The 23,719-nt window shown below is 39.1% G+C and overlaps 1 protein-coding gene across 13 annotated transcripts in view; it reads right to left on the bottom strand.

The window, feature by feature from the left end:
* TENM3 (teneurin transmembrane protein 3) overlaps window positions 1-23,719 on the bottom strand; it is a 1,601,892-nt gene that overhangs the window by 1,147,574 nt on the left and 430,599 nt on the right. For all 13 annotated transcript variants that reach the window (XM_077477263.1, XM_077477264.1, XM_077477253.1 and 10 more), the window contains one exon: window positions 7,163-7,460. In XM_077477263.1, coding sequence (XP_077333389.1) covers window positions 7,163-7,394 — 232 coding nt within the window. In that variant the 5' untranslated portion in view covers window positions 7,395-7,460. The remainder of the gene's footprint in view (window positions 1-7,162; window positions 7,461-23,719) is intronic.

The following is a 23,719-nucleotide window of genomic DNA, read 5'->3' as shown; positions in this document are numbered from 1 at the left end:
AAAGTGCTTGACATTTTGTGACCCGAATTTGGGGCCACGTATCTCGGGATCACTTGGTGCTAGAAACTCTAAATTTGGTACACAAACACAAATTTAAACACTAGCACTACAACATATCCAAATTTGGAGTTTCTAGCACCAAGTTACCCCGAGATACAAGGCCCTAAAGTCGGGTCACAAAATATTTTCGAATGCGGTTGAAATAATGTCGAATCATGTTGAAATCATTTCAAATGCGGTTGAAATAATGTCGAATCAAGTTGAAATCATTTCGAATGCGATTGAAATCACTTCGAATGCGGTTGAAATCATTTCGAATCATGTTGAAATCATTTAGTACTTTGGCTCAAATACAATACAATAAACCGTGCTCTCGCTCCTATACACACGGTTATGCTTGTATGGTTTTTAGGCATATTGTTATTTGATATGAACCATGTATATGTTTTATGTACTGCTTCTACTCCTACTGTCTATGTTTATCGATTGCTTGTCATTTGAAGTAAATCTGAATAATAAATTTTTTTTATCAAAAAAAAAAAAATACAATACAACACCCTTCTAACTCAGTTCTCAGGAATGCACTTTGCCAGTAATTCATCCTCCAGCAAAAAATGTATTAGCTGATGGGACTATAAGATTTACTTTGAGCTGACCTTTTGTTTCATTAGATCTTTAAAGAATTACCGAATCATGTCGAATTCATTCAAATTCATTCCTTATATTTCTTTCGTATTCGTTGTAATTCGTTATTTTTTATTAAGATGCAAAATTCTGCCGAATTTCGATTTGTTACGAAAGGGATTGCACAAGCCTAATTCAAATAATCTCTTGGGCAACTGAGTTACTGACAACTATTGTTGCTGGGGAGGTAGGTACTGGGATGTGAGTTCATGGGGCACAAGAAAGTAGGAAAAACAGCCTGGGGCACCAAGTAGGGACAGCACCTGGCAGCCAGCAGGACCTTCACTGAGCTAGGAGTTCACAAGCACGGACAAAGGAGAAATGCTCAGCAGGGACAACACCTGCCCACCTGCAGAACCCACCCAGAGCTCCTCTGGCTGCTGCTCTGCACTCCTCACTATTCATACACACCATACATGATGTAAAATAATCCTTTTCAGATATCCCCACCATACTTGATGTAAAATAGTCCTTTCCAGATACTCCAATTAATGGACAAAGAGTGCTCCATTATTGTAAACTTAGAGGGCTCCTATTATGTAAAAAGGGAGTGTGGAATGGAGGAGAGGGGTTATTAGGCATGATCTCAGAATTCAGTTACAGGGTGTTAGAGAATACCAACCAGCCATTTGGCTAATTGGAAAGGTGCAAGTAAGAAGACATTTGGCTAATAGAAATGTGCATGTCAGAAGACGTTTAGCTAGCAGAAATGAGCATACACACATGAATGTTCCCAGAACGGCTAACAGGAATGTGCATGCGTGCATGGATGTGCACACACAACATATGTTGGTGCCAGACGGGCTATTTAAGGATGCTTCTGCTTGCTATGCTGACTGGTCTTCAGCTTTTCTTGTGTACCTCCAGTGTGTTTCCTTGGTTGCTGACCCAGCTTACTCCTTACCTGATATTGGCTTCCGCTTCTGTCTTGTCGTTAGTTACTTACTAGGCCCATTCCTGACTTTGGCTCTGCTTCTGATTTGGTACCTCTTTGCCCACCTGTTGATGACCCTCACTATCCGATGACCATGCTCCTGTCTCTGATCCTGACTTACCGCCCGATCGAGTGTCTGGCTGGCTGTATTCTGCTGCAGTTCCGCACCTTGCTGAACATCTCTGCTGCAAGTCTGCTGAGAGCTCTGACTAGCCACACACCATGGCCCCACAGCGCAAGTGGAGTGCCTCCTGAACCTCAGCTAAACTGCTGTACACGGCTATGGTTCCAGATCTAATGATTCTCCTGCTGACTCAGAACTGCATCTCCTGCAGCAAGTTACCTGACATACATCTGCAGGCACTCGTGTTCCTCCTGTCCCTTGGCACCCTCTGTTCCACTCTCAGTGGGGCCTGGGCTGGAGATACAAGAGAGGCTGACCTCATTGTTTCGTCTCCTCTCAGGTACGTGACACGGGGACTGTGAGTGGGGACAGGTTTTCAGTATGTGCTTTTTGTAGGGGATTACACATGAAATTCAGGGACATAAATGTTCAATGATCATGTGAAGGGACAAGCTATAAATATTTGCATTGTGTGGGAGGTCAGTATTCTGATCCAGGGACTGTGAGTTGGTTAAAGTTATACATTTGTGATTGCTTTTTTGTATGTTTTGGGGGATGAGTGTCATTAAATTCAAGAACAGAGACTGGCTCACACATGTTTCTTCTGGCTTATTATGTCTAATGTGGTACTCAGATGTGAGACCTTACTGTATATACATCACCAAACATAGCTAATTTGAAGCCAACCCAAAGAGTTTGCCAGCATATGTAGATACAAACTAAAATGGCTGGATAACAGACCAAAGACTGGTGCCTGTGACAAATGTTTTCTTTTTAATTGTTTCTTGATTATGTATCTTTCTGGCTACCTTTGTAGTCATATGTGAGTCACGTAGTACTGGCTCCTAGGTTTTCAGAGCTGGCTCCTAATTCTCGGTGAGATTTGGCCAAGCCTGCCTTACAGCTCTTTTTTCTTACAGGCAAATTACAATATGCATATTTTTCTAAAACAATATACATTAACTGGATATCCCTTTTAATGATATTATACAAGTAATTTTAAATATCCATAGGAGGATAGTATAGCTTGATATGGATTAACACATTGGAACAAATAAAGAGGAACCAAAAAACCTCTAACTATTTAACCCACAGCTACAAATAGTGGATGTCACTGGATAAAAAAAGAGCGACTATTATTGATTATGGATTAGGAACACTGATATTCCCTATGATATTACCAAAGATCACCAAAGTTTTAGGGAGTAGGGGGTGACATTATTGTACAGCATTTGGGTATTTTTAATCATTGAGATATGTAGGAAAGTAGTGACATAAATGAATACTTTCTGTCTACTAAAGAGACTTTGTGGCTCTGGCATGTTCTAGAAAAATGTCTAAAAAGGTTCTCTTTAAAATCTATTAAACCTAAAATACAAGTTTAAAGCGGTGTTTCAGCCCTAAAAAAATTTTTTTAAGGTCAGCAGCTGAAACAAAAGTAGCTGCTGACTTTTAATAAGGAGACTTACCTTTCTAGGGCGCCCGTGATGTCGGCCGCCGAGGCGGACATGTCCCTCGGCTCTCGGGTCCCAGCGCTGCCATTCAAACTAAGGGAAACAGGCAGTGGAGCCTTGCGGCTTCACTGCCTGTTTCCTACTGCGCATGCACGAGTCGCGCAACGCTTTGTGAATGGGACGCGCTGTGTTAGGGAACACACAGTTCCCAGAACACAGCACACCTCATTACCCAGAAGACAGCGCGGAGGAAGAGAAGACCGAAGATCACAGAGGAGCAGGAAGAAGGCAGATTAGGAAGACTGCCTAGCAACAGGGATTTCTGGACAGGTACTTTTTTTTTCAAATGTTTTTTTTTATATTTTTTGAAGAATATTAATGCTTTTTTTTTTTTAGGGTGGCCCTCCACTTTAAATATTTACACATGGATCAATTATAAATCCTGTACATATATTATAAATACTGTACATATAGCACGTGCAAGTGCTCAAGTGCTCTGAGAGAGTGTTGGGAATTATGTCAACAAGGGGTTAGTAACATGATATGCTTTTAAACAAAAGGGGAAAATATATTTATTGGGGCCTTTGGTCTATGGGAAAAAACAGCTTGAAGCAGGACAAATTCAGCTCAGAAGTAAGTCAACTTCAGGTTATTGCATTTGTCAAAGTCTGTCCACACTAATCATTAACCGTTTCCCACCCACCCACTATACTTAAACGGCGGGGTGGGAGCTTCATTGTTCTGAGTCCATGTACCAATACATCATTTAGAATGGGTGCCCGTGCATGGCCTGTGATGACTGTGATCTTCGGATACAGCTCATCACAGATTGGGATATGGGTGCTGTGATTGGCCCTCTTGATCACATGATGGTTGTGTCCAATCACAGCCTTCACAGTGAAAACATAGACACGTGTCTCTATGTCTGTTCTCCCTCACTGAGCTCAGTGAGAGCTCAGGGGGGGGGGGGGGTTGGAGGGGGCAGAGGAATGCTACAGCCTGTGCTGACAGCTCTCAATGCATCAATTTATACAGAGAGTTGTTACAGATCACACAGACTGCAGCCATCCCTACACCAAGCGCCCCTGTCCCATAAACATCTGTTTGAGTGCCCCCATTAACTTCTGCACTAGTGCTTAAAACATCTGTCACAGCATCCCTTGAACATCTGTATCAGTGCACAAAACATCTGTCACAGTGTCCCATCAACATCTGTGCCAGTGTACCAGTGCACAAAAACATCTGCAATAGTGCTCCATTGCAACATCTACATTTGTCAGTGTCTGCCGGTGGATGATCAACATCTGTCAAAGTGTACAAGTGCACAAAAACACCTGTCAGTGTAAAAGTGCAAAGATACATCTGCTAGTGTACCAGTGTCCCATCAATAAATTTTAAAGAGCCCCCATGTGAAAAGACGAACGCACATGTTGGACCTGTACGCATATGTAAATGGCGATCACATCACACATGTGAGGTATCGTCACCAATGTCAGAGCGAGAGTGATTCGAGCACCAGGCCTCCTAGGTAATCAAGAAAGGCTTATAAAGCATTGTATGGAGATTTTTAAATACCAAAGTTGGTGGAATTTCACAAGTGTGCGTAAGTTTAAGGTTTGACATGTTTGGTATCTATTTACCCGGTGCAATACCATATTTCACATTTTACAAAAAATGCCTGTATTATATTGTCTGTGTGCATTGAATTTCATTCAAATTTATTTATGCGTTAGTGTGTAAAATTACAGTCAAAAACTGCTGCGCTAATCCCGTGTGACATAAAGATTTGCAGAACCCACCATTTTATTCTCTAGGGGCTGTTACAAAAATGATATAATGTTTTGGGGTTTTAAGTAATGTTCTAGCAAAAATACAGATTTTTACTTGTAAAGAAAAAGTATTGGAATAAGGTCTGGTCTTAAAGTGGATAATGCCTGAAGGTCTCCTTAGATGTTGCACCTCTCTATGTGGCTAGGCTGTGAAAAAGTCTCACACATGTGGTATCGCCATACTCAGGATGCGTAGAAGAATGTGTTTTGGGGTGTTGTTGCAACATTAAAAAAAAAAAAAATATATATATATATATATATATATATATATATATATATATATTTAATTTCTTCATTTTCCAAAGAATTGTGGTAAAAAATTACAACTATAAAAAATTTGCCATGCTTCTTACTAAATACTTGGGACTGTCTACTTTTGAAAAAGGGATAATTTAGGAGATATTTGTACTGTCTTGGCATGTTGGGGCCTGAAGAAATGAAACTGTAAGTACATCAGATGTAATCAATTTTCAATGATTGGTATCATAGCTTGTAGATGCTATAGCTTTCAAATTATATACACTGGTTTGGGTTATTTTTACCAAAGAAATGTAGCAGTATACATTTTAGTCAAAATTTATGAAGTAAAATTATTTATGTGCAACATTTTATAACAGAAACTAAGAAAAAACAATTTTTAAGACAAAATTCGGTCTTTTTTCATTTGTAGCACAAAAAATAAATAACCCCAGTGGTGATTAAACCACAAAAAGAAAGCTCTATTTGTGTGGCTGGGCAGGAAGGGGGTGAAAGTACCCAGTATTGAGGTGGGTAACCCATATTAACCAACTAGTAAGCAATAAACTGTGAAAAGTTAAAATTGACTGCCTCTTACCAATGTCATGTTTTTCCATAGCAACAGAAATGTATTCATTACGCTTAACACAGGTAATATCATTTAAAAAAAATATTAGAGGAATCTTCTCTAATATGTATTGAATGTATTGTAGGTTTTAAACTTACCATATTGATATTGATTTAATTTGTATGTAACACTGAATAACGCAGTATACTAAACCACCAAAATGGAAAACCAAATAATTGGGAACGTGCAGATGCCTTCAGGAAAATCAGTTCCTCTGTGTTTAGAAGGGAGTCTGGATCCTATATGCAGGCCATACATAGGGCTTCACATCCTGGAGCTGAGCTCCACCACTATTAATCAATTAGCAAACATCAATAATTTTGTGGATAGTAGAGGCTCTGGCATATGACAGTTTAATGACAGTGGCATAGATCATGTGAAACTCAATAGTAGCAGTGTGTTGGAAAATAGTTCCCCCTACTATACACCTTTAATTTTTGGTCTCAAATGTGACAACCTTGTTACCTTTCACTTTTCTCAAAAAATTATATTGAAATCTGTGTATGCACCTTAATTTCTATGTTTACTGCAACTTTAATTGCTACTTTGTGGCTAATACATTTAAATAAATGTTCTACATTTTTTGTATTAACAGTCAAAGGAAAAACCTACCCTGGAACACCCCTTCTCCACCATTATCCACAAAGAGTGCTTAAAAAGCTATATTGGTGCTGTCTAAACTCAGGGCATTAAATGGCACTCCATCGCTGCACATACCCCTGGTTCATGGCTCCATTAGTCACTTTGTGACACACCATGATGCACCTCATTTATGTTGCATAACATCTGATTTCAGTCAGCATGGGGTTTGTTAAACAACTCAGTGCTTACTGATAAGCTTAAGATTAGGCTCCCAAAATGGTTTGAGTAGTTCCTGGGATCTCATGTATGTGGCTGCCTAGGGGAAAGTGATTTTATCAGCCGCTAATTTTTAGTCCACTTCTTTAGGTTATTAGTAAAAATATCTATAGATAGGAATTTCTTTAAATTCATATAGGACATATTGAATAATTCAAAGATGTGTGAACATCTGAAATATATAAATATCAAGTAAAGGTGGCCATACTTTTTAAAAGCATTTTGGAAAAGTATATTCTCTTTATCTAGTAGCTTCTTGCAATGCGTAAAGATTTTCTAAGCTGGACATTTCTGTACTTTTGAAGATGTTAAAAATAAAGCTAAAAACATGATATCCCAAGTAACTGAATGGTGAAGGTAGACCTTCAAGCAATAAATGAAAAATGTGTATATGACACATGTAGGAACACGTACCTTGTCTGTTATATTCATCTGCTTCTCTGTGAACCAGGTCTTTCACCCGGTTTCCATAGAGCAGCCGTGAAGAATCATGATCAAAAGCTTTCAGGGTTTCGCTTGAGCTGTACGATTTTTGTGTAGGCACTCTACAGTCATCATTGTCCACCGAAGAATTTGTGTAATGTCTCTCTTTGTCTCGCCGACTCTTTGTCAGGGAACAATAAGGCCTACGTTCTTTTACATCCATATTAAGTTCATTCTGTGTCCACAAGAGTCGAGCTTACTTGAAAATCGCTTCTCACACTCGATTTGTCTACACAGGAGACATAAATGTAAACAGAGGATCAATACAATAACCAAACAAAGGAACAAAAGGTCATGCATGCCATATACAAACACTTAGGATGTTTTGGGTCCTTCTTAAAAATCATCATCTGCTCTATCCAAACTGACATTAGACACATGCCATGGAATCATGACATTAAAGGATGACATCAGCCTACACCTAATAAGGAAAAGAGCAGTCGTTAAACTGGTGTAAATCATAGCAGCAACTCAGAAATGATCTTTAAAGATTCTTCCTGCTCTAATATAATGAAGAGTAAATGAAAGTGTCTTCTATGGGTTACTTTACATCCGTGTCTACTGATGCTTTAGTCCTTGCATCCATTAGACCACAAACACTATAAAGAAGCTGCCAAAAAGTAAGAAAAGTTTAAAAGCACCAGTAGAGTGGGAATAAATACAAATACTTGCCTTGACTTATTTCTGTAAAGATTACACTAAAGTTAATCTACTGTGAAAGTATTTCCTATACAGTTTATTATCATCCCCCTTTAGTAGCTATCTGTAGGCAAGTTCTAAAAATGACCATCAATGATGAGTGACTGCTGAAATAATAAGACAAGCCAACTATAGAATATATCATTTTCAGTTAGACCGAGCAGTCGCACAGATTATCACTGAGGATACTGTAATTAGATAGTTAGTTTTAGATACATCTTAGTCACAGACAGTAGCCGGATTTAATGGGAATACAGGCAATACCTCTTATTGGTTAACGTAACCATATTTAAAGCTGAAATGCAATCTGTCCATGCTATATTGCCCTCCCTGGTTCCTTCTTTACCACTTATGAACATGCTCATAAAAAAAACCTTTATATTTTTCATTACATAACTTATTTAGACCAAGTGACCTAATCTCTGGGCCTTCATGCTTCTTGATGCAATGCAAAATCTTGGCTGGTGAGGAGGGTGGGGGATGGCAAGGGGTGGTACATAGCTTCCTAAAAACATCCCATCATCCTGCTTCAGTACACCTTTCCAGAGCCTTCAGCCCTGTTGGAAGCAGGGACTGTTTTTTCGAAAGAGTTATGCAAATATCAAAATGCCTACATGTGATGCTGAGCTTTCATGATTGAAAGAACTGAAATCCAATCAATGTAATAGGCAGGCAAGATTTGATAAATCTGGGGAGGAATGACTAGAAGATACCAATCACCATCCAGCCAGGAAATAAGGAGGGTTCTATCTCACTTGTCACTTCTAATGCACATTGTGAAAAGCTCACAGTCTGCATTGAAATGAGACTAATCGATTTCAGAGAAGATCCTATACAACTGTGCAAGACTGAAGGTAAGGCCGGCCACAGACAGTGTGAATTTCATTCCTACAACCACGGGTTGCAGGAAAGAAATGTGCATGATTTCTGCATCAGCACAGACAGTGCTGACAGGGGAATCCCTCCTGCCAGCCATTGTCTTCTCCTGACGGGGGTGGGTGGGGGGCTTGAGATGCCAGGAGATGCCAGTGATTATCGTTAGCAGCTATAGCAACTGCTTACGATAATCGGAAGTGAATCCGGCAAGCTGGTTGAACCCAAGTTAATCGATCAATCAACTTGGTACATTCAGCCTGCCCATTAAAGTGTTTGTTAACCTAAAAAAAAAATGATACTGCTCCTTTAAAACTGATCCTGCCAGTTTCTACCTACCCCTTTTTAAACTTACCATGGTGTATCATGGCTGCTGAGCCCTGATACTGTGGTCAGTTTACATGCCTCTATCATCTGCTCTCTCCTCGATCCTCCTCTGTGCTGCCTGTAAGCTCTGTGTCCGTGATTCCCCTCCCCCCTGCTGTTCAAATTACAGTTCCTTTTTTTTCACTATTCACTCTGTTTAATTATGTAAGGTGCTCCTGTGTCTGTGCTTTGTAAAAAGCACTCATGGTCAATAAGACTGTTGGAAGCCAAATTCCAGTACTCTCAGTGAAAGAGCTTTCACAAGACGGAATTAAGTCAATACAAGACCTTCTCCATGAGGGTAAATCAATGACCGTCCAATCTTTAATGTCAACTTACAAGTTACCACCACACCTCCACTTCACATGTACACGAACAACACACTTCATGCAAGCAAATCCGCTACCCACCTTTAAACTACCACACATAGCATGGCAGTTTTTTACACAAACACAAACCAAAGGCAAGGGCATCTTGTTGTGCTACATGTTAAAAAAACAAATCATAGGATCTACCTTCACACAAGAGCAATGGGAAAAAGCACTCCTCAAATGTCAGACTGCATCACTCTGTACTAAACATTGGGAAATGACAGTCAAAATAACAAACAGATGGCAGTATATGCCCTGCAGAATATCCAAACTATTCCCACAAGTGACAACACAGTGCTGGAGGAATTGTGGCCAACAAGGACACCTTTTACACACCTTTTGGGATTGCCCTTGCCTGACCAGCTTCTGGAACCAGATGATCCCTGGTTCCAGAAGCTGGTCTGACAAGGGAATGGTTATATACTGTTAACATACAAAGAACTCTATGTACAACATGAATATGTAATGGAAATTGTTTTCTTCAATAAAAACTAATGTTAAAAAAAAGCAATAGTACAATGAACATCACTGGTCTATGTCTACATCCACTCATTTATGAATTCATGTCAAAGAAATGTTGATCCTTGATAGACACTTATGTAAGTGAGATAGTATTCTTTTTAGCTACGTGTAAGACACAATGCCTGATGAAGAAAATGAAGAATTGTTGAACACTGCCTGGAATGGAAAAATAAATCAAAATCATGGTGCGTTGCTACAAAACATAAAGCACAGGTTTTATTTGTATTGTGAAAAATGATATGACCCTGAGTAAATAAATAATTAAAAGTATAGATAAATTGCACTTTAAGATTATCTATCTATCCATCTATCTATCTAAAATGATTATAGATTTCATCTAAAGGACATTTTTTAAGTACCAGGACGTGCTAGACTGCTTGGTTGTTTTCTTGACTCTTTAAGGCTGAAAACTTATAAAAGATGCATACCAGCTATAAGAACTAATGTAGTCATACATTATGCATTTTCCTAAGGCCCTTGTTTTAAACGAAAAATATACCCTGTTTATGAGAAGGTTTTATTGTTGTTGAAGTTGGGATTAAAACTTATGTGTATAATATTGTGCTCAGAAAAGATGCCAGATGTGGATGAGAACCTATGTCTCTCTCTCCCCTCTTCATTTCATCTCTCATTAGAACTTGGAAATGCTGTATGCTGGCATTACACATTCTCCTTGGATCAGATGTGATGATTTGTATGGTATTAAAAAAAAAAGAAATATAAATTCATTAAAATGTTTATATACTAAATGATGCAACAAAAATGTAATGTACATACACTATATAATAGCCTTGTTAATTGATAGGAATGTATCTATGTACTGAAAAATAAATATGCATTGTGAAGTACAGGTCAGAGTAGAAACCCCAAAATTTATTAGAAATGAAATTATTTTTAATTAAATGTTTTACCGAACTCAATTCTAAAGATTATGACAAGTTGCAGTTGCTGATGGTAAGCTTGGATGTATACGATTGACATTTGTTTGTCTACAGAATCATACTTGGCAAAATAGCAACAATTGCTGCAATTACTGCAAAGGAGACCTGTGGGTAATTCAATAAAAGACCCATGGCAGGTGTCCTATTAGCCAGGATCTAGCAATGCCCCTGTTGGCAGGACAAAAATCATCAGGACTAAAGCCTTATAGATTGCAATGAATACACATTCCCTCCAAAGGCTACATACTCCCAAACCTAGCCTTAACTGTAAGATACTCTTCAGAGTGTAGGAGATTAATTGTTGCAAAGTTCAAGGTCTTAACCTCAGTGGTTTTACACTTAATCAAGTCTAAGGTTCTCAAAAGACACAATACTTGGTTCTACTAAACCGATCACTACTTTCCACAGTGCACATATGAAGGCTTTGCAAAAAAAAGAAATGATCAATTTAAAGCTGCTGCGCTGATCTTAGAGCAATATAATTTATCTAGGAAGCCAAAGAGCTTTAGCAAATCCATGTGCCCAAAGTACAACCGCCAAGCTAGTGATACCGAACCAGAGGCTCATGAGCCACATGTGGCTCTCAACCCTCTTTGATGTTGCACTCAGCTGCATCTCAGTGAGTGCTTAACTTTGAAGTATATATCTCTTCTAAACACAGCGGGAGTTCACCCTGCAGCAAGACCCACTTTGCTTAAATACAAGGCCACAGCCAATGAGAAGATGCTCCCAGCTCTTGATCCTTGAGGGAGCAACAAATACCCAATCAAAGCAATTGCTAATAAGTTCTCCTATGTAAATGTTCAAGTTAATTATACAATTAAAATGCTTTTATTAGTAGTTCTCACAAAGGTTTCACAGATATTTCTTTGGTAAAAGCCTCTTAAAAGAAAAGTTAAGACCCTTGTTTCAATTGAAATGGGAGCTACCAAACATTTATGGCTGAAAATGTATGACAGAAGACAACATAATGATAAATAAAAGGCATAAAAAAATGTGCTGTTACTGTGCACATCTAAACTGATTGTAGAGATCGGAACACACAGTTAAACATAACCAGTAAACTAACAGTTCAGCATAAATAACATCACTTTATGACAATGCAAGGTATATATAATAAGTGGTCTGGAAAGAAAGAAAAACATTTTGCGTTTTTTCTTGAGTTATACTGTAATTTTTAGTAGCAAATTATATGATAGGACCTTCAATTTATTGAAATTCTAAACATTAAACTGTTATGAACTGATCTACACCAAAATTATTTAATGTTTATAGTGAGGGTGGCCATATACAGGATGTTTTTTTCACATAGTTTGGCAACAATTCAAAAAATACAGATGACAGTTGTATCATGCAAGAAGCCAAGATGACCATCTGTGATCCAGTGAAATAGAAAATGCTGGCTAAAATAATTTTCCAACATGTTGGAAAATGTTCATCTGCAGACAATCATTTTTGATCACTGTTATCAAACAAAAACAAATTTACTTGCTGCAGCAAATACAACATCAATGTCTATTTTATGTCCGTTAGTATAGGTACAGAGGTAAGAGTGGACCCACGTGACCTAACAATTACAAAAGATGCAACAGCTCCAGGCTATGGATGACAAAGGCAGGAGTACTAAGATGCCTACAAACCGCCATCGCTCATATGACTGGAGAGGGGAGTGGGAGGAGAGGAGCACAGTTGCCTAATGGAGTTGCCTAGAGTAGGAAGAAACAATAGAGAATGGGGCAACTTTCCTGATAAGTTGCTCACCCTGAACGCATCAAGCTCAAACATTGTGTCGATTTGGCAAAACTGTATGGATCCAGACACAGTCATCTCATGCCAATGAGTAGCTTAAGAATCTCTTAATGTACCATATACAGTATGGTGGTTAGTGCACTCCATTCATGTTGCTGTGATTTTCTGGTCAGAAGCAGTAGAAGGTGGTCAGATGACCAAGACACAACCTGACCTCCCCCAGGCAGGTTTTTAGGCTAGTGTTTTATTAAAAAATACTAGTAGCCAGATTGGATGACTGTTAATGTCTATACCTATGAAGCAGGGGAGGGTTAGACAATAATACTAATCCGACAAGTTTTAATAATCAGTTTAAATGTTTCTGCCCACAAAAGGCCTAAGGCAGCTGTGTCTACTGGTGCACCATAGAGAGATGGTTGCATGATCCATACCAAATTAGCCAAGTAATACACTGCCTATGGGCACTATTACACTCTAAGCTTGTAAGCTCTTCTCTGGTTAAGAAGTGTTCTCTGTGAAGTATTGAGTAATATATTGTAATATATTTCATATTTCTAAAAATATGAAAATTAAATATGAAATAAACTACATCAAAATTCAACCAATAAAGAAAAATCACCTTCCAGTCGAGTAGAAGAAGCTGTGGCAGAAACCATATTCCTACTCTCTAGTGAACCCATGGCCTTTGAAGTCATATATATAGCACCATTTCATGGTCATCTTCTTGGAACAAGTGTGCGACTATATTCAATACAAATGAGTACAGCTCATTTGTGGTGTCACTGTGACTAGCTAACACAGTGATGGAACTCTGAAGCTTCTATTCTTGGAGGTGGAGGATGAAAAGTGTTTCCTACAAAGTGGAAGGGATTATAGGATTTAGGGTAGTTAGATGGATAAGAGGCATTATTTGGGCTGGCTTTTATGTATTGGAGGTAATGGGGTACTTGTAATAGCTATAAGAGTTATAAGGGTTGGGGATGTTTGGGGCAGTGGCTGCATATATGCACCAGGACCCAGATGTGTCAGACTATGTTTTTATGTTTTTTTAATGATCATCCTGTTATTGCCATTCCAACATGGAGCCTAAAGAAAGGCTTACAAAAAGAGTAGGGTTACACAACAGCTTGCATGTCTATGCATATGCCTTGACATGCAACGGCAATGTGCACTGTGTTTTTGAATATACTGCAGTGCACCCTTTCTAATTTTAGGACATATTGCACTGTGGTGCAATGAAAAGCTAACTGCCTATTTTTTTTAACAATACACACCAATGCAGCATTTTGTATTATTGGTCAACTACGTTGAATAACTGACTTCAGAATTAAGCTGCAATGACAGTCATTTACCTGAAAACGTAGCAACAACTAGAATGGACATTCTATAGGGACAGCACTGTGGAGAAGAGGACTATTGCAATTTTAAATGACATTAAAGCAGAGCTAAACCCTCCTACTGTTTCAGCCAAGGAAGCTGCCATCTTGCCCTGGTGTTGCACATGTGATTAGTTATGAGACCAGCTATTTAATGGTTTGACAGTTTGGTTGAGAACACAACCAATGTGATAGTTACGGTACATTCCAGCATGTGCCAGGGATGTAACTGTTTTTTGAAACTGTTAAATCGATGGGTTTAGTTCTGCTTTTAGGCTTAGAGAATTGCATTTTTTAGGCGTTTGAATTGGGCCTTAAAGCACTTTCTATAATTTTATCAGGCTGAGCTGTGTAGATCTTTAAATATAACCAGTTTATGTGGAACTGCGTTGCATCTGTGCACCAAAAACCAAAAATGTTATATAACAAATTTTGACTATTTAAAACAAACTCCTCCATCCATTTATGTCTCCATGCTTATTTTTGCAGAGTAATCATTTTGAAAAACACCTCCTTGTATTTCTGGCAGTGGCAATTGAGTAAGGGCAGATGATTCATGTAGCATTAACTTCCTGGAATCCATTTGCCCTTAGCGTTGGTATGGGCTGAGCTGAGAACCCTTCCTCTCCTCCTGAAGATTCCTGGGATATATGACATAATTTTGCCTATGCCTGGAAATCAGGAAGTAACTGAAGAAATACCAAAAAAAGTTTAAAATGAGTAAATATAATATACTTTCCTATCTATTTACTGATGCTAGCAGCATACGGATTATAAATAGTTAATGTCGAATAAGAGACTGAAGTTCCACTTTAATTATTTTATGTTGGTTTATAATGCTGGGAGGGATGTATATATGCAGATTATCTAAATTCTAAAAAAAATCTTTGCTTTGGGGTGCTCTCATAGACCCACTCTCGGGTGCTTTTCTGAGGTCAGAAACATGCAACTTTTATGACCATAGACATTCAGCTTTATGTGATGCATGTACAGCAATTGCAGCTTTTTTCAACCCATTTCGAATTACAAAAACAAATATACAAATAGAAATCATCACAACATAAATGTGTGTTTAAAAAAAAAAGGTTATGGGTTGGCTCAAATCAATTCGTTTTTGCAATCAAAAGCTTAGAGAGGGTGATCTCTGTTTGGGAAACATAAGACATAAGCAGCCCATAGTATCAAGATATTTTTCCCCAGAAAGGGTCTTTGGAAACTGGGTTTGAGTTGTTATGTGATCAATTGCGATGCAAATAGTGTGTGGGAATTCTTCCTTAATTACTTGTATAAAATCTTCAATAATGATTTACTTATGCATAAAACTTCATTTTTCTACCCGCTGAAGCTATATTACATGAACAGTCTTATGCTAATGATTTTAAACATTGTTTTATAGTCATGTCATTAATGTAGTGTTTTCTTCATCTATGCATTTTTTAATCTATCCGCAGTGTGCTAAATTTACGTTACACTATTTCACCAGTATTTATTTAATTTACGTTCATTTACAAAATATGTTGGACTGTTCTTTAGAAACCACTTAATACGTATTAAATCTTTTAATCGCTGGTTGTTATCCTCCTCCAGATTCAATTGAAAGGCTAATTGCTCAATTTATTGCACGCAAATGCACACGTAGCCCCAGGTGTTCTTTACACAAATACCAACGCTGCACTAACCCTTTCACCACTTCCAACAGCTGTCATGAGTGCAATTTAAGAAGTAAATAACAGTATACCTTCCAGCATGACCCAGTTTTACCACGGAGGTAATGGCATCTACATATCCTTGCTAATTGTTTTCCAATTGCTGCATCACATGATGTAGTAATTAATTGATGTAAAAAAAAAAAAAAAACATCAATTATTTAATCCTATGTAGTGCATTGTTACAAAGCTACTAAGGTTAGTTGAATTGCATGATGTGCTGTATAAATCAGACAATGTGATTTTATATTATGTTACAGCATGCTTTAGGCTAACTGACAATTTTAGCCTTTCACATAAAAAAGTTGTTTGCATTGTGTATACATGACGGGTACTTGCTCTCAATGTAAATCATAGCAGAGAGGAAAAGCTGATCTTATACTGCGAATAAAGTTCACTGAAGCCTACTGAGAACATGCATGTAGTGTAGACAGTTGTAGACAGTTGCAAAATCTGAGACGGCAGTGTTTGATTGGTGCCCATCTATACTACTGCCATGTTCTACATAAGGAATGCTGTTTGCTGTTCCAGGTCAGCTTTATTTGCTTTGTGGTAGAATTAACCTGAAAAGAATATGACAAGGTCACAGTGCAACAGTGTTTTTACATACAAATTCTTAAAGTGTATCTGCCACTTATATGCAACGCATGCTGCTATTTTCTGAGCTGAAACATTATTTCAAATAATGCAGCAGATCATGGCTAGGTGACGTCATACCATTAACCACTTGTCGACCAGCCGCCGTCATTATACTGCAGCAAGATCCCACGAACCGTCGTAGCTATACGTCAGTCCCTTTAAGTGGGATAGCAGGCACGCACGCACACTGGATGTGCAGCATGGGTGCTGATGCTCTTGATCAGTGGTTGCAAAGACCACTGGCCACTAGCGATCATGGGCATGAGAGGCAGAAGCGGGACGTGTGTGTGTGTGTGTGTGTGTGTAAACACACACATTCCACTTATGTGAGGAGAGGAGAGAGAGCTTGTGACTATGTGCTGGGAGCCATGAGCTCTCATCTCTTATAGTCAGTCCCATCCCCCACAGTTAGAATACACACATAGGGAACACAATTAACCCCTTGATCGCCCCCTAGTGTTAATCCCCTTCCCTGCCAGTGTCATTTATATAATAATCAGTGCATTTTTATAGCACTGATCACTGTACAATTGTCAATTGACCCAAAAATGTGTCAAAAGTGTCCAATGTGTCCCCCATAATGTCGTAGTCTCGATAAAAATCGTAGATCGCCACCATTACAATTAAAATAATAATAATAATAATAATAATAATAAATAATAATTAAAAGGCCATGCATTTATCCCCTATGTTGTAGACACTATAACTTTTGTGTAAACCAATCAATTTACACATTTTGCGATTTTTTATTACCAAAAATATGTAGAAAAATACATATCGGTCTAAACTGAGCAAAAACATTGCTTTTTTTTTTTTTTTTAAATGGGGCTATTTATTACAGCAAAAGTACAACATATTGTGTTGTTTTTTTTTAAATTGATGCTCCTTTTTTGTTTATAGCGCAAAAATTTAAAAACGCGGAGATGATCAAATACCACCAAAAGAAAGCTTTGTGGAAAAAAAGGACAGACATTTTGTTTGGATACAGCATTGCACAACCACACAATTGTCAGTTAAAGCGACGTAGTGCAGTATCACAAAAAATGGCCTGGCCATTGAGCAGCCAATTCTTCCGGGGCTGAAGTGGTTAATATAATTAGTAGTGCTGATAGAGATAAGCAAACAGATCTAAAAGAATACAATAAAAGGACAATCTGAGTTAAAACTATTACTGATGCAATACTGTCACATACCTCTTCCAATTATAATTTATGGAGAAGGAATAGAAACATTCTAAAATCCACTCCTTTACCTAATCCATAAGTGTATGAATCAGGAATTTTGTAGTACGTCCATTCCATTTTGCTCATCTTTAATTAATAGGCATAATACCGGGATAGCTGACAAAATGTATCTCTGTTATATACTGTATGTGCTTTTGCTAACAAAATGTTTACAATTTATGGCAGTACTTTAAAAATGAACGTGCATTAGGCTCTATTCACAGAGCTAACACACAAGGATATGTATCCTTATTTTTTTTAAAGTGACAGTTATTTTCAATTGAGTCCAGTGAACCATGGCTGAAAATAGAGTGCCTTGGGGTTAAAGGTTTGTGAATTGAGCTTGTTGAGTTTGACCTACTCAGGTAATAGTGAATGTTCACTTATCACAGTCATGTTTAGTTACTTTAGTAAATTAAGTGAAGTCATGCTCATTTTAACTGTCCATTCATGTGCAAGGCAAAATCCATTTCCCCTTATTCTGCCCCTACACATAGCCCTTTAGAACACCTGAAAATTGACACCAAAAATTGTTGGGATTAAATAACTGTAAAGTGGCAGTAGGAACAAATGTTTATACAGTAGCCTTGGGACTTAAACTCTTGACATAATTTGGAAGTAAAGGACAAAAATTGTAAGTAAGGGAATTTGCAGCCATTGGATGAGACTGGACAGGAAAGGCATGTACAAATAGGTGTCTCCAGTGTGTAAAATATGAGGTTTACTTGACATAGGGGCCTCCCTATGCAGGTTTGTGGCAGAGTTAAAGTGATTGTAAATGATCACCTTGTAAAACAACCCATTCAGTTTAAAATAGAAATGAAAGGCAAAACTTTTTGTATAGATATAAAATAACATTATAAATACCATTTTTCCCTTTTTTATAAATGAACACATCCCCTCTGTTCTCAGCTGCATAAGAGCTGGGGGGAGGAGAAGCCAGCTGCACACTGAGCTTCCCAGTGAATAGCTGTGCAGTGAGGGAATGTCAGGACAAGTCCAATAATTGGAGCAGAGCAGGCTGAGTTCCCAGCATAGTTAGAGAACTAACCACGGTATGATCCCCTGCTTAGTGTGGTCAGTTTTAATAGGAAATTAAGGGGACTAGCAGAAATTCCAGAGATTTCACATAAATGAAGCAATACAAAGAAAAAAAAGATACTTTTGCATACAAGTACATGAGTCAGAGGGCACATATCAGGACTATAAAGTGTTAGGGTAACAAACGCTTTAAGCTTGCAGGCAGGAAGCTGTAGACAGTGTCAGGTGCTGACAAGTACTGATTCTGAAAGCCATCTTGCTTTAGAAAAAGAAGAACACAAACCCTCATGTGAAACTTACAACAATAATTTTGTGGTTCCTGTGGTGGATACAAGGATACAATGCATTCCAGCCCAAGCACCTGGCCCTTCTGCATTAATGAAGGGGGAGAGATGCCACTCCACACAGAGCAATTAGGGGTAAGATTTCCCTTACCTAAGGTATGGGGGTAAAATGTCAACTGCTACTTTTTATTCTGAACGTACTCCATAGCTGGCCTAAATGGACCCCCGTTGCACACTGAGGTAAGTCGTATTTGCAGTTTGAGGAGTTGTTATGTTTCTGAATGTATGATGGTAAAATAATGCTGGTTGCTGGCACTCACTTTGGCACATCAACTTCTTGAAGTGCTATGCTTTGCATGCCTTCTGGTCATCCCATTAATTGAACTACTCTCTTGGGTTTACATTTGTTTTATACTGCTAAACGCAAGGCAATATGGTACTGATCAGTATGTACAAGCTGCATGGTATGTCAGTATTTAATAATATTGAAAAAAAACAAAAACCCAACATTTTGTAATGTTGTAATTCAACAGGTACTTAGGGCTTTACATTCTATATCCATCTTAGGCCACTCATTGAGCGGGGACAAGCCTTCACATGTGAAAAAGACTATAATCTCATAAGGGTATTGAACTAAGTCCAATATAATAAAGCTATCACCATAAATTCTAACACTAAGCAATTTGCTAGGTAATATCCAGTAAGTGATGAAAAACTAACAAAGAAATTACTTATGTCACATTTTGTGATGATCTGTGGCTTTTACTCAGTGATGACACCAAAATGTATATTACAACACATGTCACACAAACAGTTATAGGGCTCTTTGCTTTTTACTTTTTTTTTTAAAGATCTCCTTTCTTCTGTGTATAATCTCTGAAAAAGAACCTATAATAGATTACTTCTATAACACATTATTGTGTGTATAATGATAGCCAAGCAGCTAACTGGGGAACGCGTCCACACTTGCAAGAATCCTATACAGCAAATAGGGTCATGGAAGCACATTTTTTTTTCTTTGTCTTCTAGCAACATTGTTTATTAGATGACACTTTTTAGGGCTGAATGCATCTTTAATAGGGCTAAAATCAATGACGAGCAGTTAATATTGATATCAGGACCATATTTAAAAGGCGTTATTCCACAGTTTTATAGAATCACCACTGATTGCATCATAGTTGAAAGTAAACGGTGATGGCCATCCAAAAACTAAAGGAAACCTTCACTGAAAGACACACAGAGTTTTCCATTGCTGATTCTTATTTTATAAATGCTAATTGCCTGACTGTAATGTTATTTCCATGGCTTTTGAGTCACCAACCCAAAACAAACATTCATAACAGGTTATGTAGCTAATATGTTGTAGACATAATGGAAGCCAGACTATTTCTCTTATGAAAGGTTTACTTGAAGATGAATTTAGTAATAAATAGCAATCCGATAGTGGTGCCCAACCATAAAAATACTGGAAGAGCATACCCTCCTTAGGCACCACTACAGCCTCCACATGTAGCCTGATCTCTAGGGTATGGGAAAAGGAAGGCACAACCTCCTGGCATCATATGGGAGAGGCTGGAGGAACCTATGCAGATACTCACTTTCAGAAAGTCTGTGGGGAATGGCTGTGGTTACAAATATAGTGTACAGTAAGGCACAACTATGCATTGGTTTTTAAGAATTTAAGAACTTTTGAGAACTGTTTGTACAGCAAACTTTTACAAAGGATGTAAGACACGGATCGTTATTACAAGATTCAAGTAGTGATGAAGCTTACTGAAAGCCTGCTAATGCCTGTTAGTCACTTGTTTAAAATGACAGCCATCATTTCCATTACGATCTGCTCCATTATGACTCCTTAAATTGGAGATGAAGTTTGCTTTAAAGGCTTCAAGAAAGCTGATTGAAGCTTGCTGAAAATTTGCAAATTCTTTGTAAAAGGTTGCTATAAATGCTGCTCCTATACTGTCTGATGCCAAAGTGCATGGCCCAAAAGTGAATGCCGGTCCTTAGTGAAATATTGATTCTATACTTAAGCCTAATACACACGGGCCGAATGTCGGCTGGCAAAGGTCTGTTTCTATTGAACCGGCCGATGCCGGCAGACATTCAGGCCGCGTGTATGGCAACCGGGTTCTGATGAAAGCTCATGACTGAAAAAGGTCTGCTGACCAGCTCCGGTTGGGTAAGAGCGATGATTAGAGTGTTCTGGTGGGGGGGGGGGGGGGCATCCTCCTGTCAGAACACAATAACACAGCAGGGGCAGGTTGTTAGTACAGTGACTCCGACCTGAGTTGTCAGTTTTTTTTCGTTCACCCGCTAGGTTGAATGGAAAAAAAACTAGTGGTGTGTACAAGGCTTTAGAAGTAATTTGTCTGGAGTGTGCTGGCATTTTTAAACTATTGTATACTCCTCTTATTCACTATACCTGTCATTCAACACTTATTATTATTATTATTATACAGGATTTATATAGCACCAACAGTTTACGCAGCGCTTTACAACATTAGGGCAGACAGTACAATTACAATTCAATACAGGGGGGAATCAGAGAGCCCTCCTTGTTAGAGCTTGCAATCTAGGAGGGAGGGTCAAGTTATACAAAAGGATAATAGCTGTGGGGGATGAGCTAATTGAGAAAATAGTGCAGTCGTTAGATGGGGGCAGGAAAGGCTTCTCTGAAGAGGAAGGTTTTCAGGGATCCCCTAAAATTGGATAAATGTGGAGACGGTCTGACAGATTGTGGTAGCGAATTCCAGAGGATGGGTGGGGCTCAGGGGAAGTCCTGGAGGTGGATATGGGAGTAGGTGATGAGGGAGCTAGAAAGCAGGAGACCTTGGGAGGAACGAAGACCTTATGATTAACACTTATGGTTTAATGTTCACATTTTTGTTAGCTACTTGATACAAATAAACAGTACAGGTACCTTTCCATCCCTGTGTCTTGAAATGACTGCACACCATTCTGTCATAGAATATTAAGCACTTAGCTTTTAAAACATATGTGCTGCTTAAATTGGAAATATATTCAGAACAGTATTAGGCTCTTATAATTGGGCTTACAACACATGAGGGCCCTATATCCCAGTCTGACTTTACAAAAAGTATAAATATTTAAAATATATCATAGCTTCTATTGAAGATTTGTCTAGTTTCTATAATATACATAAAATAAATATGTAGCACCAGATGTTCTCCAGTTAAATCCTTTATATTTGCAGTGGTGCAGAAAGCAGATTCAATGGAGTCTTTTCAAGCATGTGAAAGCACTGTTAGAAGAAGGAAAAGCATGATGTGGAGTAAATTGCAGACATTGCCGCGGTAGGGGGGCCTGGACCATGTCATCAATGTCCTATGTGTTGATCGTGCTGCCAGTAATGTGAGTAAACAGGTGGCTACAAAGACCCCCAGATTAACACTGAAACCAAAGACCGTTTGTGTTCTTCTTAAAAGAAAACAAATATTGGGAATAAAATATGAAGTGTTTGTAAATCCAAATAGTGACGTTCATTAAATAGCTCCCTATTTACCGTATATACTCGAGTATAGGCCGACCCGAATATAAGCCGAGGCCCCCAATTTACCCCCAAAAAACTGGAAAAAATTATTGACTCGTGTATAAGCCGAGGGTGAGACATGCCTGTCCATCCCTGTGTGTCCGTCCATCCCTGTGGGTCCATCCATCCCTGTGTGTGTGTGTGTGTGTGTGTGTCCATGCATCCGTGTGTGTGTGTGTGTGTGTGTGTGTCCATGCATCCGTGTGTGTGTGTGTGTGTGTGTGTGTGTCCATGCATCCGTGTGTGTGTCCATCCATCCCTGTGTGTGTGTGTGTGTGTGTGCATGCATCTGTGTGTGTGTGTGTGTGTGTGTGTGTGTGTGTGTGTGTGTGTGTGTGTGTGTGTGAGTGTGTCCGTGCAGCCTACCTGTGTCCAGCCTGCCTGTGTCCGTCCAGCCTGTGTCCGTCCAGCCTGCGTCCCGTCCAGCCTGCGTCCCGTCCAGCCTGCGTCCCGTCCAGCCTGCGTCCCGTCCCGGCCCGTCCCGGCCCGTCCCGTCCCGGCCCGTCCCGAGCCGAGCCTCCGTCCTTCAGCTCTTCGTCGGCGGCCATTCTAGGATTCAAAAGCCGCGCCTCCGTCGGTGATAGGCGGAACACTCAATTTCCCACTGACTGCTGGGAAATTGAGTGTTCCGCCAATCGGATGTCCGTGATAGGCGGAACACTCAATTTCCCAGCAGTCAGTGGTCCGCCTATCATGGACGTCCGCTCATCCTCATACTACGGACGAGGATGAGAGGATGTCCGTGATAGGCGGAACACAGACTGCTGGGAAATTCAGTGTTCCGCCTATCACCGACGGAGGCGCGGCCTTTGAATCCTAGAATGGCCGCTGTCTGTCTGCTCGACACGCTGATCGGGCAGACAGACAGCGATGACTCGAGTATAAGCCGAGGGGGGCACTTTCAGCCTCAAAAAAGAGGCTGAAAATCTCGGCTTATACTCGAGTATATACGGTAACTACCAAATGTAGTAGTACATACTATCTGTTTGGAATTTGTAAAACAGATATAATTGCCTGTTGATCTTGCTATTTTCCTCTGTCTTTGTTCCTGTTAATGGGTGGCAGCATAAAAGCACAGGCTCTCTTTTGCAGTGTTAACATTGTCACCTGTACATTTGATCCTTCTAGGGAGCTACAGACAGCTG

The sequence above is a fragment of the Lithobates pipiens genome, unplaced genomic scaffold (assembly GCF_037356315.1).
Source record: "Lithobates pipiens isolate NorthernLeopardFrog02 unplaced genomic scaffold, aLitPip1_a1.2 Scaffold_13, whole genome shotgun sequence".
Lineage (NCBI taxonomy): Eukaryota > Metazoa > Chordata > Amphibia > Anura > Ranidae > Lithobates > Lithobates pipiens.
The sequence above is the reverse complement of the archived record's forward strand: the minus strand, read 5'-3'. Positions and strand labels throughout refer to the sequence as shown.